The sequence below is a fragment of the Ascidiella aspersa genome, chromosome 5, assembly GCF_963924565.1.
Source record: "Ascidiella aspersa chromosome 5, kaAscAspe10.2, whole genome shotgun sequence".
Lineage (NCBI taxonomy): Eukaryota > Metazoa > Chordata > Ascidiacea > Phlebobranchia > Ascidiidae > Ascidiella > Ascidiella aspersa.
The window spans coordinates 17667485-17688057 of NC_139451.1; the positions used below are offsets into that span (position 1 = coordinate 17667485).

At 34.4% G+C, this 20573-nt stretch overlaps 1 protein-coding gene across 1 annotated transcript in view; it reads left to right on the forward strand.

Annotated features, from left to right (window-relative positions):
* The first annotated feature begins 205 nt into the window (after window positions 1-205).
* Window positions 206-20573, forward strand: part of LOC146145141 (uncharacterized) — a 31344-nt gene continuing 10976 nt past the window's right edge. The window contains exons 1-29 of the mRNA XM_083390490.1: window positions 206-343; window positions 2535-2606; window positions 2772-2941; window positions 3144-3219; window positions 3338-3476; window positions 3732-4061; window positions 4200-4246; window positions 4321-4377; window positions 7284-7346; window positions 7825-7993; window positions 8189-8313; window positions 8516-8644; window positions 9249-9403; window positions 9978-10118; window positions 10306-10429; window positions 10508-10723; window positions 11407-11470; window positions 14069-14203; window positions 14585-14703; window positions 15064-15312; window positions 15762-15834; window positions 15965-16127; window positions 16418-16575; window positions 16900-17210; window positions 17467-17562; window positions 17825-17873; window positions 18880-18993; window positions 19236-19331; window positions 19767-19908. Of these exons, the coding sequence (XP_083246616.1) occupies window positions 257-343; window positions 2535-2606; window positions 2772-2941; window positions 3144-3219; window positions 3338-3476; window positions 3732-4061; window positions 4200-4246; window positions 4321-4377; window positions 7284-7346; window positions 7825-7993; window positions 8189-8313; window positions 8516-8644; window positions 9249-9403; window positions 9978-10118; window positions 10306-10429; window positions 10508-10723; window positions 11407-11470; window positions 14069-14203; window positions 14585-14703; window positions 15064-15312; window positions 15762-15834; window positions 15965-16127; window positions 16418-16575; window positions 16900-17210; window positions 17467-17562; window positions 17825-17873; window positions 18880-18993; window positions 19236-19331; window positions 19767-19908 (3869 nt within the window). The 5' untranslated portion in view covers window positions 206-256. The remainder of the gene's footprint in view (window positions 344-2534; window positions 2607-2771; window positions 2942-3143; window positions 3220-3337; window positions 3477-3731; window positions 4062-4199; window positions 4247-4320; window positions 4378-7283; window positions 7347-7824; window positions 7994-8188; window positions 8314-8515; window positions 8645-9248; window positions 9404-9977; window positions 10119-10305; window positions 10430-10507; window positions 10724-11406; window positions 11471-14068; window positions 14204-14584; window positions 14704-15063; window positions 15313-15761; window positions 15835-15964; window positions 16128-16417; window positions 16576-16899; window positions 17211-17466; window positions 17563-17824; window positions 17874-18879; window positions 18994-19235; window positions 19332-19766; window positions 19909-20573) is intronic.

A 20573-nucleotide genomic window follows, 5' to 3' on the forward strand; every position in this document is an offset into this window, starting at 1 on the left:
GAGTATTAAAATCAAATTTTGAGACGCTAAAAATGCTGGTTGACACAGTAACATTTTTAGCATACGCTAATCAATTAAGTTATATTATAACGAAATAAGAACACGGAAGCCATTTACAGGCGACACGCGCCACTTTTATGCCACAGAAGCGACACGCGACTTTGGTGTTTACTAAGCAACTTCGCGGCAAGTTTAAATGCTGTAGGAGGTATTAAATTGTAAAGTAGTTTAATGTTATTAGGTCAACAGAATATAAATGGTTTTTGAAATGGATATCGAATCTCTTTTACTAAATTTAAAGAAAAATATCGAATTACTACCAACTAAAGCAAGAAAGTACTACGTAAGTTATTTCGGCGCTCTTTCACTTATGTACGTGAAAAAAAAAAAAAAAAAAACTTTCTTTAAATGCCGCATACCCCAACGCATATTGTTTGGGTTAGGTTGCGGGTTAGCGTTTGGTTGAGGGTTGGTCAAGTTATTATTAATAATAAACATAATATTACCTGACCCACCCTCACCAAACAATATGCGTTGTGGTATGCTGTATTATTTTGTTTTGTTTTTTGCATAACTTTTCACGTACATAAGTGAAAGAGCGCCGTTATTTCGATGTTTTTTGTTTTTTTTTGAAAAGCGAATTTGCAAAATTGCAAAGTGCACCCGCTAGTTTTTTTCAACCTTTCAAAAGTGCACTCCTAAAAACTTGAAAAAAAAACTTGTGCCCCCTTATTTAGCGCATATGCAATACGGAGGTCATTGGAAAATCTTAAAGTGCGCCCAGAAATTGAAAGTGCACCCGGCCACATGGATTTTTTTGCCCTTGCAGGCATCCACTCGCAAGATCTCGTCGAGATTTGCCATACTATCCAGACAACCTGGTGTAGAAACCTACCACAACAAACATTATTTCGGTTAGGGTACAGGTTAGCGTTTGGGTTATGCAATAGTATTAAATAATGAATATAATAATACTTGACCAACCCACACTAGGGTTCCTCTTTTTCCCGTTTTTTTTCACTACCGGGAAACGGGATTGAAAAATGAAACTTCCCGGGAATCCCGGGATCCCGACAAAAAAAATATACTTAAAATTACGTCATTTTGAGGTTTGTGTTTTTTTATTTTAGCTCCAAACATTTAATTAAGCTCATTTATGGGCGTTCTTTCACTTATGTACGTGGAAAGTTATGCAAAAAAAAAACAAAAGAAAGAAATACCGCATACCACAGGTTAGCGTTTGGGTGAGGGTGTGTCAAGTATTATTACGTTTATTATTAATAATGACCCTTGACCCACCCTTACCCAAATGCTAATCCACATTCTAACCCAAATAATTTGCGTTGTGGTAAGCGGTATTTAAAGACCATTTTTTTTTATTAATTTGTACGTTCATAACTGAAGACGTTCTCTAATACGAGTCAGGCCGTTATTTGTGCATGCATGCGCATGCATGACATATTTTTTTTGTTAGAATAAATTTAATTAGGTTTTTCCGCTGGTAAGCGCAAATAAAACAACTCAGGCAACGATGTTAACATGGTTGGTACTATTTTTTTTTATTTATATTAGTCAAAAATGGCAATATTTTTAAAGTTTTGCTAGGTTGCCGAATACTCGGGATTATAAAAAAAATTTCCTGGGATTCGGGATTGTTAATTCGCGGGAAATCCCGGGAATTTCCCGTCGAAACATTCCCGGAGAGGAACCCTAACCCACACCCATGCGGATTTGGGTTCAAAACCGTTTGTCATTCTATTTAACTTATAAGATTTAATTTCCATGTTAAACGTGATATATATTTACTATCATTTAACTGAGGTTCAAACTTATTCGATAGCTTGTTATCAAACTTTTAATTTTTAGAAAACACTCTTAGATCTGTTTTTAAACAAACAAAAAGATTTATGTACCCCAATATGGTTGGTTCTAAATTGAAATTTGCACTTGTGTGACAAAAATAATACTTCTTAAAATACTGGCATGTCGTCTGAGTATTTTATACCAAATTTTTTTTCAATAATTTACCCTGCCTTACTGTTTGGGTGTGTATACATAGTTCTAAAAAAATCAAATTAACGTGTTTATTTACATGCATGGATAGACATAAGACAAATGTAATGTAGTTAAGTGCTTAACAATTACTGAGGTTTTTTTATCAGAAATCCGCACACCCAAAAGTAAACAATGAATAAATTAACGATTTTATCCAGTTTGATTGTTTTTTTTTAATTATTTAGTGAGATTTTGTTTTAAAGTCAGTTTCACAGCACAACATTTTTCACAAAAAAAAACAATTTTTGCAGTCTCGCTAGTCTGGCGAGCTGGTGTCCATCAGCACTCACCCAGACTGAATAAAAAAAATTTCAAGTTTTAAATCTTAAAACATACCCTCTATCAAATAATATCAAATTCAATAATCTAAAATTACTTACTTTTGCCCTTTCATAATTTTTTTGCAACATTGTATGCATTAAATCCACATTGACTTTTTTGTATGTTTAAATTAGTAAGTTGCTACATTTGTATTGCAGGATAGATTGGCAGCAACTCCATTTCAGAGAACTCAAACATGTGTATACACAATTCTACATCATATAGTTGAAGTATGTATTTTTCTAAAAATCATTTAAATGGTAATTTATGTCTTTATCTAACTTTACTTAGGAAACTTCAAATTATTGAAGGTATAATACAGAGTTTTGTAATGTCTTTGTTTGTTTTTACTCAATGTCAAAATTGTTAGTTTTTGGTGCTTTACTTTGAATTAGGGTCTGGAAAACATTGTTTCCATTGAAGAGTTTTTTGAAGCTTTAACGCTTTCTATGAATTGTTTGGTATTTCTTCAAGCAGCTACAGGAAAAATAGATGCTATCAGTGATATACCAAAGAATGGAATTGACAAATTATTATACAAAATTATATCTCAAGCAGAAAAAAGGTAACATAAAACAACAATGCAGAATTGACTTCAAGGTGTATATTAAATAACAAAAACTTTTCTATCCATTTTTTTATTAATAAGTCTTTTTTTTCAAACTTAAAATATATATAAACAAATCTATAGTATATAATTTTTGGAAATTAAGATATAAATATAATCTCTCAAATAAAAAATATTATATTTTCATTTTGTGTTGTAGGAAGTCTGCAAAAATGGTTAATGAATTCACAGAAATTTTCCTTCAACGGACTACAGTTTTGGAATGCCCAAAGCAGGTTGTTATTGATCCATTAGCTTTGTTTTATTTTCCAAAAAGTCCCTAGGTGCAATTATGAAAGACTATATATACTTGTGCATTTACCAACTCTTAACCTGTTTCTTGTTTTTTATTAGATTGCTTATTATGCTTCTTTGAGGATGATGAATCTCAAGGTAATGGACAAAAAATGCAGTTGTCATACCGGGGAATGTCTTTCAATTTTGCATCTCTGTTGTCATATGAATGGATTTGTGACTTCCCTTATTGCAAACCGTAGGCTGTTTTCTAATTTGTTTTATCAAAATAATATCACTAACTATTAGATATTTAGAGTGATTTAAAATATGCAGTATTAAAAGATGATGACATCAAATTATACAGATAACTTTGAGTTCAAGAGCCAACAGCACATAATAAGACTGTTTTATAGTATTCAGCTATTATCAAGCTCTCAATGTACTATTTTAATTAATTGCAGATGATTAAAGTTTTTTTTTTTTTCTAATCTGGCACTTAAACTATTTTCAGACAACCCGTTTTCATTTCAAAAGTTCTTTGCAACATGTTTGAACCTCTGCATACCCCACATCACTTCTAACTATTGCCTTTGCCATGTAATTAATGTGTCTGTTGAAGTATTGGCAATTACTAAACAACTAAAGCAATACCAAGTTCAGCTATGTGAAACAACTAGAACTGAGGTTAAATTGGCAGCCAAATTTGTTCACTTGTTTCTTTCCCTTTTTGGAATTCTTGCAAGTGATGGAAGCAATTGTACTAAATTTCACCATCAAGAGGTCTCTGAAATCTTTGAAAAACTTCTAGGAATCTCTGAACGAATGGCAACTTTTATTAAAGGTTTAATTTGCTTGCAATGTCCAATGTTTATTACTTTGTAATTATGGAAATTGAATACATAATTTAAAGCATTTGGTAATTTATGAGAATTGTATAAAGTTTTAGAGGTGACAGTGACACTGTATGTCTACTTTATAGGTTATGGAGAAATTGAACAGTCTGCCATTAGTCAAGTTGCAACAAAGGTTTGTATATTTGCTGCCTAAAAAATCTGTTACTCGTGGCGACATTATCATTCTTTTGTTTCAAATTTTTGTAGTTCTTTTTTGAAATATTGAAGAATTTGATAAAGGCAGTGGATACCTCCAGTATTGAGGTAACTATGATTTACACAGTTTTAGTATTGTTCTTATTTTGTTTAAGGACAGAAATCCCTCATGTTTAGTCTGGCTTTACTGTGAATGTTACACAATAATGAGTGGGCTACATAAATGTGAATTTGTAAATTATGCTAAATTCTATACAGCTTTAAACATTGAAACAACAGGAAAGTAAAATACATTTAAAACAGGGAAGATCGCTGTTAGTGGTAAGCCACAGGTTGGCGAACAAAGTCTATGTCAGTGTTTCAACTTATGTTTCATTAATCCAAAAGGCAGAGTCATAAGTTTGTCAGTTAGGCCCCTGGAACAAATATAAGGCTCCTATTTTTTTCTGGAAAAACCAAAAAATGTTTTTGTTATTTTTTATTTGTTCATCAGCTTTTGCTCAGCAATATGTTAATGTAAGCAAAAATAATTGACATACAGGACAGTGACGCCTTGTTTTGAAATAATATCGGATAAGTGGATGCAAGCGAGGCATTATGATAAACGAAAAATGCATTAACATACATACAATATTTTTTTAGATTGGTACTAAACATGGAAAAAGTTTGTTTGACACAATAATTTTTTTTAATTGGAGACAGTAGGAGTCCGAGCATAGAAACAGAGAAAAAAAATCAGAAATTGCAAAAAATTAAAAGTTTTTTTTGATGAAAGTTAAATAAACTTTGTGGAAAGCACAGAAGTTTGTATAACAAAAATCCGATCAGTACCAATTAAATATAAATTTAGTTTTGTTTATTGCACCTACACCATTTTGTTGTGTGCACCTGAATTAATTAAGGTATGTGATTGGAAACATTTCACCAAGTGTTAGAAATTGTCAACACTAAAATATATGCTGGATTCACCTTATAAGTAGGGCGAATATTTTTTGACCAAAAAAATAGGAAATTTTGACCTAAAAAATTAAAATTTTGACAAATTTTGACCTGAAAATAATTTATTTTGACAAAATTTTGACCTGTTAGAAATACATTGATTTAAATAACCTAGGCGTCGTTAATCACACATTTTTTCTACTGTATATTGCTAGAATAAAGGTATAATATGGTTAAAATGGCTTTGAACTTATATCAAAACTAATTTTTTTTTTTTGATAAAATGAAAGATTAATTTCAAAATAAGCGAACGACCAATTTCAAAAAGCTGACTTTAGTTTTTTTTTTAATTTTGTAAGCGATTTATGTGCAATTTTATTCGATTTCGACTTAAAAAATGTTGACAAATTTTGACCTAACATGTAAATTTGACAAAATTTTGACAAGTCAAAAAATATTCGCCCTACTTATGAGTTTTAAAAGTACAAAGTGTTTAAATAGGGCTTATGCGGAACTGCATGCAGATTACATTAAAATGGTACACAAAGCAATTACATGTGTAAATTCTCAATAAATAATAACAATTTATTTAATTTAATTTTTACATTCAATTATTTACAATTAAATCGAGCAATGCGAGTGGCGCTCTCCCTTTGAACTCCCCCTGCAGTGTATTGGCTGCAACCAAGAAAGTTATGTTCTTCTAATGCCCTTAGTCACCTAAGGGTTCGCAGAGTTTTTTTATAAATGTTTCTTCTGTTGCTGGCTGGTTATAAAGTTCATGCTGTTTTAACAAGCAGTAACTACTTATTTGTTGGTGGTCAATAGTTAAAACAAGTGAGGGGCGTTTTGTTTTTTGTATTTTAAATGTAGTTTTGGAAATATGCTTTTACTTAACTCTAGGGCAGGGGCGGGCAACACACCGCCCACGGGCCGGATTGAGCGGCCCGCAGACAGCTTCCGGTCTTACATTATAATGTGGCCCGCGCCACAGTCTGCCGCAATCTCCCACTACTTGATTACTACATCAAATAATAGTGATTGTTAGTTCTTCTTTAGTTCTTTGTTTTGGGTTAAAATTAGAGGTCTGCAGCCATAAGATCGTAATAAAAACAACATCAACCTAAAAGACGTAATAGGTACCGTCTAAGTCGGAATAAGTCATAAATCTGTCGAAATAAGACCAAAATGGCCAGAATCGGGCCTATAAAACATGTTACCCAACACCATCCCCCACCCCTAAGTACATCACTAACTCCCCTAATAAATCCAACCCTAACACATTTTCTAACCCAACCAATAACCCCAAACAGGACCAAAAAATCAGGTGCCAAAACAGCGGTGCCTTAAGGGAGCTTTTCAAATTAGGACACCCTAAATTCAAAACCGATACGGTCGATACCATAGACATGGCCTCGACCGTCCCATACCCTCTCCCTACAGTTTCGGCGATATTTTGGCTGTTTAGGCCTTATTCTGTAGAATTTAGGATACATTCCGACAGGTTTATGTCTTATTCAGACAATTAAGTTATTTTTGTGTTGATGGTATCACTGCGTATTTGGATTATTCTGTCGTTAATTGGTGTTAATACTATGGTTTTATAGAATTTTCTGCTTCAGGTATTGTTGCTTTTTAGGTCATTGTGTTTTCCCAAATTAGATTTAGAATTTACATCAATACTTTTCCGCCATTATGCGGCAAAACATGCAGGCTATGGCAGTCCGATGAATGTATCGATCTGGAATCCGCCTAGTACTTCATTTTCCCATATTAGGCCCGCGACTGAAGAAGTTACCCGCCCCTGCTCTAGGGAATCATCACAGTTATCTTTAAAGGCATGATAAGCCCTGATATAGATGCTAAGTAAAGCAATAAAGGCCATACTGTTGTATTTACTTTTGGCTTCAAATAGTGTTGTATGATAAAGGTAGTTGACTGTATTTTTAATAAATTGTTATGAAAGCATAACACATTAATGGCAAACATGAATTTATCTACTCAACAAACTGTATCTGCATAAAATATCAAAACCATTGTTTTAGATATAAAAATTGTGTCTATATATATTTCAGTGGTTATCTACAATCATATCAATTTCCAAATTGTGCAACATCAAGTTATTTCACAAAGAAAAGGCAAGTATTTCTATTTTATTTAAAAAAAAATTATTTCATTAAACTGCATACTATACAATTTGTGAGCATATCTTTGGTCAGAATTTCTCAACTGTGGCACTCAACTTTATTTTTCTAAATTAAAAATGTAGTAATTAAATTTTAAATCTCATAAATCCTTAAATTCCTAAATCTTAGAAATCCTTAAAAAATATTTCAAGTTATGATTAAACAAAAAGCTGTTAAATATATTAACTTATTTTCTTTGTAATTACATTTACCAATTTATTTTTCAATTTAATGGGACACATATGAATTCATCAAATGATGTAATACTGTAATCATTAAATAAAAAACTTAGTACAAACCTAACTTGCCCAAATAAAAAGCTCTCATCCCCAATTCCCACCCTACCACTGATATAGACTGTAAATCCTATGTATTACAAAAGTATAAATCAAATTATTTTGATTAGTATAGTCAGATTTATTGTTTGCAGAAATTGAACCCTGACATATTAGCCAAGCTAATTTACTTTTACTATGTCTTCCTACAATCTCACGAGGATAAAGAAACAAGAATTTTTGCATTTGAGTCTGTCAATAAACTCATGGGGCAAAATGCTGTTGCCATTACCCAGTTACCAACAACAAATATGGACCATTGTGGTAAGCAAACTTTATACCGGGCTGGTAGAGCAATGTCAACTCAATGTTAATGTTCAAGGCAATATATACTTTATTTGCTTTAGGTGGTGTGCATTAATCGTAAATAGCATAAATAAAATATGAAAATATAATCTTGATGTGTATGTGTCTGTGTTATATGTTCCGATCTGGAATTAATTTCCTTTTGTTTTAAAGTGGATTGCATCATCAACATCTGTATAGCAGTAAGCAACTGTAACAATACAGAGGAAAGTGGAAAGTGCTTGCCAATTGCGCTTAATGTATTTGCTTTAAGTTGTGAACAAGGCTTTTTGCCTAAAGTAAGTTACTTTAATTAAAAAATTAAGAATAAAATCTAACCATAAATACTATTTCTGTTATGTTTTTAAGTCATAAGAATTCATTCTTTACAAAAAGTAAATGACAAATGATAAGTGGTAGTACAATACCCATTATTTTTTTGTAAGTCTCGTCTGAAGCATTTAAAGGTCATTGTAAACTAAGGTTTAATGTTTTTTGCAGGTTTTTTTAAGCGGAACTGTTCTATGCAGAATGCTTTGTCATTTGGGAGATAATGAAAGGGCAATGGAAGTGTCCGCAAAGGCTGCTTCACTTTTGTGGTCGCATGACGCAAACAAATGCAGAAACATGGTAGTTGGAGATGATTATTGTATTTTATATATAATTATATATATGTTTTTAAACTTTACAAACAAAATCAAAGATCATCAATTAGTGTACAGTTTACATTTGTTTTATAGGGATGTATTTATTTGATTAGATTAGAAAAGCTTTTTTGGTACTCTTAATAAACTCATCTAAATGTGTATCAATTTGGAGAAGTGAGTTATTTTTATATTAGAGTAAGAAACGTTTATAATAGAAAGCAAAAAATCCACTCTGTTCTACATTTAAATAATGAAGTAGTAAATTACCTTATTTGGCATAATAATGTGATTAGGAAAACTGCTAGTTGTATTGCGCCGTTCTATGTATAATATTACCACCATTATTGAACCCCTTTATAATTAATACAATGCCTGGCAGCAACAGTATATTCATTGAATTTAAAGGACTGTATGGACCTGAGGTTGTTTCTTTGGTACAGAAATTTATTGAACCCCTTTATAATTAGTTCACCATTCTGTCAGTGATTTCGTCAAGGAATTCATCACAATACATTTATTTTATTATTTTCTCTAGTTTTTATCGTCTTAATTTGTACGTGCTCATTTTAAGACTAATTATATTTTAGGTTGAGACATGGTGGCGCAGTAAGTTCCGCGTCATGTCTAAAAACAAAGAACTTGTTGAAACACAAACCATTGCGGATTACTTTAAAAAAGATTTACCGATTACAAGCGTCATCAAAGTTATGTTTGTGGAGTGGGAGGTTTGCAAGCAATACAGGTGGTTATTGGTAAAGTAACATTTTGTAGTATAATATCTGTTATTATTTTTGCTTATTACTGGGCAATTTGTAATTTTTTTCATGTAATGTGTGGCGTTATCGTTGGCTAGTACAACTCCTGAAGGGCCTAATCACAGAATACACAATGTGCATAAGAACACGTTTCAGTTACTAAATATGGGTAGTGGATCCCCTTCAATAAAGGTTGTAACTTGTTTGTAAAAGTGGGATGCAGCACGCAAGGTGTCTTTTAAACAAGCTCCCCAGCGACGGTACTGGTATGGTTCGAGGCCATGAGTTCGAACCTCACCACAGGCTAGTAGTTTCTAGCCTGGCCTAATTGTTAATCTCGAATAGGCCGACTGATTTCAGAAAGCCTTTCGAAAGGCATTTCATGTATTTCCTTCAACTCACATGTAGTACATTGTGCCCTGAATCTGGAAGTAATTTTCTAAAAATACTTTTTTAGGGTTAGTCCTTATGTTTAGGCCCTAATACAGTTGTTCGGTCCTTTTACCTATCTGAATCCACCTCGGTAGCTTCTATGCTTTAAAATTTAGGTTGTTTTCGCAGGCAACATCCACCGGTATCAGAGTTCCAAGTGCTCTGCAAGATAGTTAGTATCGCACAGCCGGAAACTGTTGAAGCGGTAACAGCCAGTACCCTCCTTTCTGTGTTGCTGCATTCCTGGCGCGGAACGTTTCAATACCCCAGGTTTGGTTTTCGCGATTTATATGGCTTTATTGCAAGACCTTAACCAAGATAGAAACTAATTTTTACTTTTATCGGTGGCTACCATTGAACAAGAGCTTTAGTCGAAAATGCGTTTGCTATTATAGGCCATGTATTTTTAGTTGCTTTTGATGCGGGTGTGAAAAATATTTTCTTATTCTTTCCATAGCGATTCGTCCAGTCTCTGCAACAATGTCGTCAAGGCATTAAAGCACGTCGAGACAAAATGGGAAATAGCGTTTTTAGCCAAGTTCACCAGCTTTATTTGCTCCTGGGAATCTAATCTAAGCAAGGTGACCAATTTTTTCTCGTTTTTTTTTTTTTTTTTTTTTTCAACCCAACCAAACTAATCCCGAGATATAACCCTCCAGATTTGGAATGAAGTGGATGAACGACTGACCAACGACAGTGAGCCCAATTATCTCACCTGGTCCCCATCAGTGTCACCTTTACATTGCAAAGATATCATCGACTTGGTGCTAGAGTGTAAAACGGGGGCAAGCAAGAGGCCCATCTATCCCGAGTACACCTTAGAAGTGGTTGCGTCGCTGCGCATTCTCGCGATATACTTGTGCTTGAGAGAGGAGGTAAATGTCTTCTTTGATATCAGGCATGATCCGAAGCCACATTGTGTACTTTTATTAGTGTGTCGTTATAATTGCAAAGATACCAGTCATAATTTCTATAATTTATGGGTCGGGCTGAAGATCATACTTTCTAAAATGGTGTGGTACTTTGCACCCATGATGTAACTGGCAATGCTAGTTTCTCGACCTCTTCCCACTGAGCCTGCGCAGCTTAGTTGGTTGAGCGACGGTTCCGGTTTGGCCGAGGTCGTGAGTTCATATCTTACTGCAGGCTACCCATGCCTTGCTTACCGACGATCCTTGCTAGGTCGTATGGTTTCGCTGATTGTCTTACCGTGGGCACCCAGTTTATCGAATTGTGTGAGATATTTGCCTGGCCGTAATTCTAATTTGCGTTAATATTCGGACATCGTTATTAAATTTGAAGCTTTCGGCTTTTGTCGTATTATCTATTTTATAGCAATATTATTTTACCTATAGTTTATTAAAATATATATATTTTTATATCGTTACATATTTGTACTTAAACTAACAGAAACCTCATGACTTCAGCTGTTATCTGCTTCTAATATAAAGTTTCGAAAAGGATTATCATCAGATGTAAAGTAAAGTGACATGCTCGGCAAGCGGCAACGCTATATGCCTGTCGATAACTATTGAATTTGTTTCGAAATGTATTTCAGTTTGTTGAATCGCTTCGAACTCATCAGTTAATAGTTCGCCTTCTACAAACTACCATCGACATTGGTAAGTAATAGCTTCTGCTGTAGATAAATTATTTTAAAACACCTTACAGATTAATATAATTATAGTAATACAAAAAATGTGCATCCGTACCTCAAACACCCGGGATCCCCGTTATCCGATAGGAATCCGCCTACTTTTTTTCTATACATTTGACCCAATCTGTAAACCCAATTGTGCTATTCTGACACGAAAAGGGTTGAAACAAATGTGATCAATCAGTAGGGATGTTCAAAATAGAATCCCAAGGTATTCTAGAATAATAGGTTTCGAATCTAGAATAACGAATCCAGAATAGCGAATCCTAGTATATTTTTATTAAATAAAACAACCTTGGTTTTGTTTGGGGAAGGGATTAATCTTAATCTACCCCACAGAGCCTACAATCACAGCAATAAATCGCCTAAACAATTTGCTAACATGTGTACATTATAATAAAAAAATCTCCCATATGTTTAACATTCTTAACAACTGTCATTTGAAACAGTTCTGTAAACTGTATTATATCAACTGTCCAGGTTGTTGCCAAAACTTATATTTTTGCCAATAGTGAGTACAATGAAACACTGCACACAGAAGTCTTAAGCAATTCGGTCCTGTTTTTTAAAGCATTGTTGGGTTTTAGTGCTTCTTTATGGACTAACATGATCTGTTATGCAGTCAAATAATGTACTGCAAAGAATACAAAGTTACTATTGACATAACGAATTCTTGACAATTACGCTGTGCATAACTGCATAACCTCGCTGAATATTGGCCTAAAGTTGACCTTAAGTAACCCTATAGCGCATTTTGTAGACGGCCAGCACGTTTTACAACGTAATATTACTTTTGCAACTTAACGCATTTAGGGCAATTGCGAACTCCACATCAGACATTACACGTTAGTCGCTCGCCCGATAATGCTTGATTGACACTTAATTATTAGACGAACGTTATCGCGAGACGCGGTAATTGGTCACCCGAAAAAACGCTGACACTGCACTACCAGGAGGTTACATTTAAAGTAAGCACTATAAATTGGTCGCCGCAGCGACAGGCCAACTTGCCACACGCGTTTGTACAATTAGGCGCAACAATCGGCGGTAAAACATTAAATTATATCGGTTCCAATTACCCGAAATAAACGGCAGAATTGGATTCGAATCCCATCTGGATTCGAATCCAAGGATTCGATATTCTACTTTGAGCATCCCTATCAATCAGTAGCAATAAAATACGATAAAATGAGTATTGAAGTGTCAAGTAGAAATTATTCACGATTTTATTATATACTTCAGGTTATTAAATAAAAAATAAAGCTTATTGTCTACGAATATACTATTTTTCAATTATGTTTTAAACTTCTGGTTTACGCGGCACGCGCTTATAGCCTGTTATTTGAGTTTATTTAAAATTTATTTCCAAATTAGACTATTTGTGATTTAATTTAGCATAAATTTGAAAATTGTTTCAAATATTTGAAAACAATCAAAATTACCACAATTATTTTATCAAAATGCCGAACTAGGTGAAAGTTTCTTGCATTAGTAGTTTGCAATATTTGACAGTACTTTGGGAAAATGTGAATCTTAAAAAACAGTTTACGCGGCACATTGGTTGCGGAGCAATGCTTTTATTATTATAGGGAGAATATGGCCGTACAAATTTAATTTGAACACTATTTAAATATTTAAATCATGAAAAATCTACGAGTGCTACCGTATTGTTTAAGGCAAAATTAAAAAAGTTGTTTCACATGCGAGGTGTACAACATAACAGGTGTTGTGTTGAAAGTTGTTTTTATGCACTGTGTTTTTTACCACATTGGTTTCCACCCTGGTTTCGCAAGGATATGTCTAAGGCGTTGCTTTGTTTATTTTCTAAATGCAGTAGTGGCAGGCAAGTGAAGAAAATCGTGTTTATGACATCATCATTGCACTTTTGTCGAACGAAGACTCTTTTGTCTTATTAAAGCGTTTACCTATGAATACCTTTTTTGTCGCCACCTTCCCAGCCTACTAGCAAAATCACATAGTATACCCCGACTTGAACACAAAAAAACAAACAATCTTATTGATTGAATATTAATTGAAGGCAAAGTGAAATAACATAAACAGAATAAATCTATTTTTAAAATCAATCCTCTAATTTAACAACATGTCATTAGGTTGCCGAATAAGCAAACCCGTGTATATTTTCCATAAATGCTTCAAGTTTAAGATGTCTTTGTTTATACTGTATTTCTTAATAAGACATTTATTTGCTGCTTTTAAATACTGCCTTAATCTGTTTATTAATTTAGTTTAACAAGTAGAACTACCAATTTTAAAATTAATTCAATTTCGTATTTTGTGTATAATAGTGCTTTACCTTATTACGCATCTCAATGTTCTGTTTTTACGTCATGGACGCACCATGCATTTTTCCTATTAGAAACAAAAGTCTTTAATTACGGAAATATGCATGCAAAACGTTTTCTATTTTATGAAGATTTGGTAACATTGCGGTGGTTCCTGACATTGTGGAGTCGCGTAAACTGAAAACTAAAAAATGAGTAGAAAATACAGATAAGTCGGTGAACCACTTTACAACTTAAATCAGTTGTCTAATCGTTTTCAGACAAAGACAACAACGTTCCTGTGCTTCTTCTGCATCTCATCCTCACGCACTGTTCCATATCGACACTTAGCGCCAAGTGTGGACTCTATTCAGCTGCGCTTACTTGGGCAAACCAAGCAAAAGACTTGGCCGAAAGTAAGAAATTAAACCGAAGACTGGTGGCCAGTAGTGGCGACCGATACTTACCCACGTTAACCAGTTTTTTAAGATAATGACTTGCGCGGAGGTTCAGAGGTTTAGTTAAATAAAATTGATTAAAAAAAGCCCCTATATCGAATAAAATTTGGTAGAAAACATTGCGTTGCAACACTTGCAAAAGTTAATTAAATCACCTTTATTAATAGGTTTCGGATTGTCGACCGTGTACTAAACTGGCACTTGATATCAAATCAGTTATCAGCTCTGTTATCATAATATGGGTCAGTGGGATTTGCTGTCACCATTTGCTGTCACTTCAGCTAAGACTTTTTAGCAACCTAAACGATTTTAGGTTAAACCTCAGGTTTTTATTTTTAGAATTTGAGAGGTGCGTTACGAAATGCAAGGAGCGAAGTGAGCGGATTTCCAAGTTAAATAATCAAGCGACAATTTCTGCCGGCATGTGTCTCGCCGAAGCGCTTTTGAACAACGGAATGGTATCTTTATTTCGTACAATTCCTTAATAAATCTTTGTTCAAGTGTTACTTAAATAACGTAAAATATAACTAAAAAAAATGGGCAGTACTCTGTTGTGTGTTTTAAAATGTCAGCTAAAGGCAAAACTGTAAGTATTACTTACTTCCTTAACGTGTCAATAGAAATCGGTGTACAAATTGACAATAAATGGTTTAACTTTTTGCAGATTTTTTCTAATATGTTTAGAATTGAAGTTTGGTTGAAAAAGAATTACGCGAATCACAACATTACGATATATATATATATAAAGCAAACCAATTATTAGGAAAAACATCCAATTTGCCAAGCGCCGGTGGTTATTAGTGTTTTTCTCATGACAGATCGACAAGGCTTCCGAAGCGTTGAACGACGTGATTGGGCACGGGTTTATCGACACAAAGTCGCGCAGCAGCTCGCATGTGGCAAGCTTCCTGGGCGCGCAGGCCGACCTAGTGCGATCCCGTCTCTGCGTCGCCTTGGCGGCTCAACGACCGCACGATGGCCGCAGAGAGTTCGTGGTGTACGAAGCCGCCCAGACGCAGAAGGTTGCCTGCATGTTGCTCAGCCAGGCAATGCCGGGAGTATTTAAGGTCTATTGCTTGCGTGTGGTTTGCCGAACGTGTTTCGCTGTGTTAACGTTGTGTCCGAAAATTTAGGTTTGGTTAAAACGTGGTCAGAAAGGCAATGTTACTACCGTTGTGAAGCAATGCTAAACCGAATGAAAGTCATATGTACAATGTTGCCACAAAATGCTTTAAACCTTGCGTGACTTGAAGCATGTCCCCCGTTTTCGTGTGACTGTTTTTATTTAAATTTTAGCGGAAGATTTTCTGTACTATTCTAATATCTCTTTTACGCAAAATACTTCATACCTACTTTCTTCGGTATTTTACTAGAAGCAGCACAAGTTAATCTAACATTGAAGTTTAGCGCTAATTCTCTAGTCACCGTTAGATAGACCAGTCAGCTGCTTGTCAATGGGTTCTCCTCTACCACGTTGTATGACTTCATATCACGAGGCCCATTTTTATTGTTTCAGATGCTGAAGATTTACGACTTTTCGATAGCGGGCAAATCTCTGACTGTTCCGAAGTTCGGCAGAAAGTCAAAAAGTTGGTGAAGGAAATTTTTAACAACAATGCTGACAAGAGTTTTCTTTTCTAGTGTTCATGCCAGCCGCTCAAAATTGTTTTTCATTCATTATGTAATTACAAGTATTAAGCTTATGTTTCTCGTCTTCAGACAGCAACAACGACATGCTGAAGGAATTCGAGTTGCTGTACGTCCTACTGGAAAGCACGTACAATCTGGCCAATCTGTGGGTGTTGGCAGGCGACCTGAGATTCGCCAGCCTCTACAATACTGATGGGATATTGATCTGTCGCCTCTTGCAGCTGCCTGAAAGGTATTCTGTGCTTTCATTTAGTAAACAACTGCCGCAAATTATTTTTATTCTTAAATTATGTTTTAAATGGCAAACCATTGGTTCTTATTTATTTAAGTAAGGTTATTATTCTCGTTAGATTTGTTATTTATTTTAAATAGTGGTCATGTTATGATAACAGCTTTACAGAAAACTTTATTTACCGTTTTGGCTTCTTTTTTTTATTTTATTTACCGTTTAGTTTTTTATCTTGTCATTTTCGATTCGTTTTTCAAAAACTTAAAATTTCTTAACAAACTTAAATATTTCAGAGAACTCCAATTTCAATCATTAATGGCTCAGCTAACATGGAAGGAAAGAAACAATCCCCGTGTAAACGAGGAACTTGTCATCTGCCAAGAGCTTCTGTCTTACGTGGCATCAACAGCTTCTAAAACTAACTACAAGCGACAGAAACTTTTTTCGACCGGTCAGTAAAACGCTTGATTCCATGAACAATTGAACATGTTGGGTGATAGAAATATTGAAACCAAATTTAACGTTTGAAAGGGTTTTGTGTGATTTGTTTTCTATAAGTAAAACTGTAAGCCCAAGTTTATGATAGCTTTAAGTGTAGTACGATTTCAATCTTTTTTGTTTACCTATACAGTATACTTATCTTTATCCGCTCTCCCCATTCCAAAAATAAAAACTTACACAGACCAGTTAGTTCGCCGAATTTACACTCATTTTTTGAATGCATGTAAATATCTTAAACGCTGAACTATAAACTAAAATGTGCATCTCTCTGAAGCAAATTTAAAAGACGACTCGGAACTACGCGATGCCATTAACAACAGCAGTGTCATGGAGGAGCTGGATGACGACGTCATCGATGTGTCGTCTATTGACACTGACGTCACCACTTCGAAACTGATGCTCGATCGGTGTGATGTCATGGCTAGTCCTCAGCTGGCAAAGAATAAGAGAAGAAGGCTATCGCCAGACAAAGGCCACAAGAACATGTTTCTGCACAACGCACCTTGCTCGTGCAAGTTGTGCCGGAACATTTCGCTATACAGGAGCCAGTGCAGCCTTGCTGTGCTTCACGCTGAATATTTGGAGGTAACATTCTGCGTTTTGTGCCAAGATACACCTAATTAAAGTTCAAATATTAATATTGCCATATCCAAGGCCTAAACGAACAATTTGACGTTTGTGTCACAAAAAAACGTTTTGCTTCCCACTTTCTACATACAAATAGGTAAAACTAAATAGTATACTATAGATTCTAACGTCGGGTTATTGAAACACTTTTTCTTCTATTTAACAATAATAGACGAGATAAACACGCTTTTAACTAAATTGATTTATGCTCCAGGCCACATGTACCGCTGCTGAAGCAGTCTCCGTCCTGGAAAGAACAAGAAGTCAAATCGCAGAGCTTTCATTTAAATTCAAGCAGCATTTGTTGCAGGTGACGAGTTAAATAAAGTACCTGATATTGGTTCGCTTGATTATTGCATATTCGTAAACAAAAAGCTCCTACTAAAACCTAAAGTAACGAAGATCAGTCAAACGTAAATTATATCAAAAGTAAACAAGACATTTTCCGCCAGGAAATATAACCTGTAAAGACGCTTTTAGTCAGCTGCTGTTATTTATTTACTGAAGGATTCATTTATCTATAATAGATAACCGTTTTAAACAAAAAGGTAAATATTTTTTTTCGTTTGCAGTTAACTGCGGCGGACAGTGCTGACAGCAAGGCGGATTTAGACCCAAAATGTAAGTAGTTATGTGAAATCTCCTGTAGCTTTAAGGTTTGCAAACTTGCTTAAAATATTTTACCAATATTCACTCAAATAGTTCGATTTTTTTGTTCGTTCAGAAAAACACAATTAAATGCTGCAGTTTTTAGTAACAAAAACTCGCAATCGAGTTAAGAAACGAAGCGGTATTTTAGTGCGGCACGACACACAATTTAAGAACCCTGTTGTTAAAGTACCGCCTAGTTACATGTCAAATGTGTATGTATGGGAATGGGCAGGTGTAATCTATCATATTATTAAGATCAGCGTATTCGCTTATGATAAAATAGTAATGATAAAACTACTATTTATTTAATATTTCCGGATACTTGGTCGTAACTTATCTATAACAGCGGTTCCCAAACTGGGGTCTGTACAGAAGTTTCAGGGGGTCCGCAATGAGAATTAGTCTTTTGTCTTTTAAGTATTTAAACATTATCTGTCATCATTATTATTCTGTAGTTACGCTTTATTATTAGATAATAATATAGCGTGTCTCATCATGTCTATTTTGACATCATAAAGCATATATTGTGCTGTACCAGCTGCTATCAGCGAATTGTTCGCATTAGTTAGAAAATGGTTAAATCGTGACTGTACTAGTGTACTACAAAGAAACATGGGTCAACTGACCCTTATATTTGTATAGGGCCGCGAAATATCAAAATAATTTAAAAGGGTCCACCAGGCAAAGATTTTAGAAAAGTTTGGGAACCGCTGCTCTAAGACAATAAAAATGACGATACAAGACTTTTTTTAAATATATTAGTTGTAGACGTTTCTTATCTTTCCGGTAATCACGACTTGTCAAAAAGCTCGGTAATTGAACTTCTATAATGTAGAAACCAACAAAAGCGTTTCTTTAAAAACGTATGTGTAATGCCTCAAAATATAAAGGATAAACAAGTCCTATGTATACGTTGCTAATATCTGGCCCAATAACGTATTGATCAGGCCGATTTTAATTTTTGCAATTCATTTAGGTTTGCTTGCTGAAGAGTTAAAGGTGATTTCGAAGCTTTCTCAAGTTTACTTCAAGATCGGCGATCACAAGTCATCGAAACATTTCGTCAAAATCGCGCTGCAAAAACTTTCCAGTGCGTTTTTGTTTACTGGGAATCACATGATTTCGCTATTAATTAGAACGTTAGGCATCTGTTTGGTATTTACAATAGCACTCTAACGCTATACAATATGGTATGTGTTGAACAGAGGGTATAAATTTAAACAAACTAAGATTCTTTTAAAAACTTTTAACGGTAATTTAACGCTATGCTTTTTAGCTAAACGTTATGAAAAGTTTAACAACACTTGAACTTAATTCTTTGGTAATATCCAGGTATGTCTTTGCCGGTGGACTTTTATTCTGTTTTGGCGCAAATTCATCTCACAGCTGGTTTACTATTTTTGGAAAAGATAAAATCCCCTAAAACAGGTTTTTATTTTTAATTATTTTATTTTGAGGGAAATTCCTATCGCAGTTGCTTAGGCATGTTTTGTAAAAAATCATATATTAAAGACAATATACCAGTCTACTTTTTAGCTTGTGATACACTCAAAGTTTAAAAAGTTAATGACGAAAGTGTCGACAATACAAAAACTTGATATACGGCACAGAGTCCAAATACTATAATTTTAACAGTTTTTCAAAGACTACAGGCAAAATGTTGTGTTCAAGTAGCATGCCTATAAGTAATAGGAATAGCCGTTTTTCCTAGAAGTAATCAGAATAGCTTAATTGTATTGAACCGGAACACACGATTTGAGAATCACTGCTCCCTTATACTTTTCCATTGCAATTTGTTTTTCATCCGATATTTCGTTCATATCACATTAAACTTTATTGTTACATTTCTACTTTTATTTTTAGATATTTCCGTGCATCTGAACCATGTTATTGATGCCATTTCATGTTCAAAAAGTGGTTCTAAAGGCGATTTGGAAAATGCAAAAAGTCTAAGCAAAAAGATGAGTTTGCTAAATTTAGAGAAAACGGCCGAAGACAAATCCAAGTGAGCTTGACGTTAATTTAGGTTCAATATTTTACTATTGGAGATTTAAATAACTTTTTTGGAATTTTTTTTGATATTCAACTGATGAGATAAAATTAGTTCGGACGGCAACACACAATAAGACCTAAAACGCAATTATACCTAAAGCAGAAAAATCTATAAACCATAGTATTAAAGCCACAACATAATAATGCCAAATACGCAGTAATATCCGCTACAGAATAAGAACTTAACCGTCGGAATAAGACATAAATCTGTCGAAATAAGTCCTAAATTCATCGAAATAAGGCCTAAGATGGCTAAAATAACGCGTTAGAAAACGGAGTGGGGCGAAAATTATTAGGGCAGTTAGTGATGTACTTAGAGGTGTGGTTTGGGGCTAGCTAAAATGTCGTAAAGCCTGATTCTTGTTATTTAGGTGTTATTCCGACGGTTTAAGTCCGAATCCATTTGGTTTAGGTCCGAATCCATTTTTGTTTAATTACGACTATTAGGTATTAGTGCTATTTTGGTCTTATGGCTGGAGTCCGTTCGGATAATTGAAATATGCCAGTTTTAGCATTTGTCAATTTATCGCCTCTGTGGTCTATAATTTTATTTCTACAAGAAATACATATTGCCAAGATCAAAGAAATTAATTTGAGTTTATTTCTTAAAGCATTATA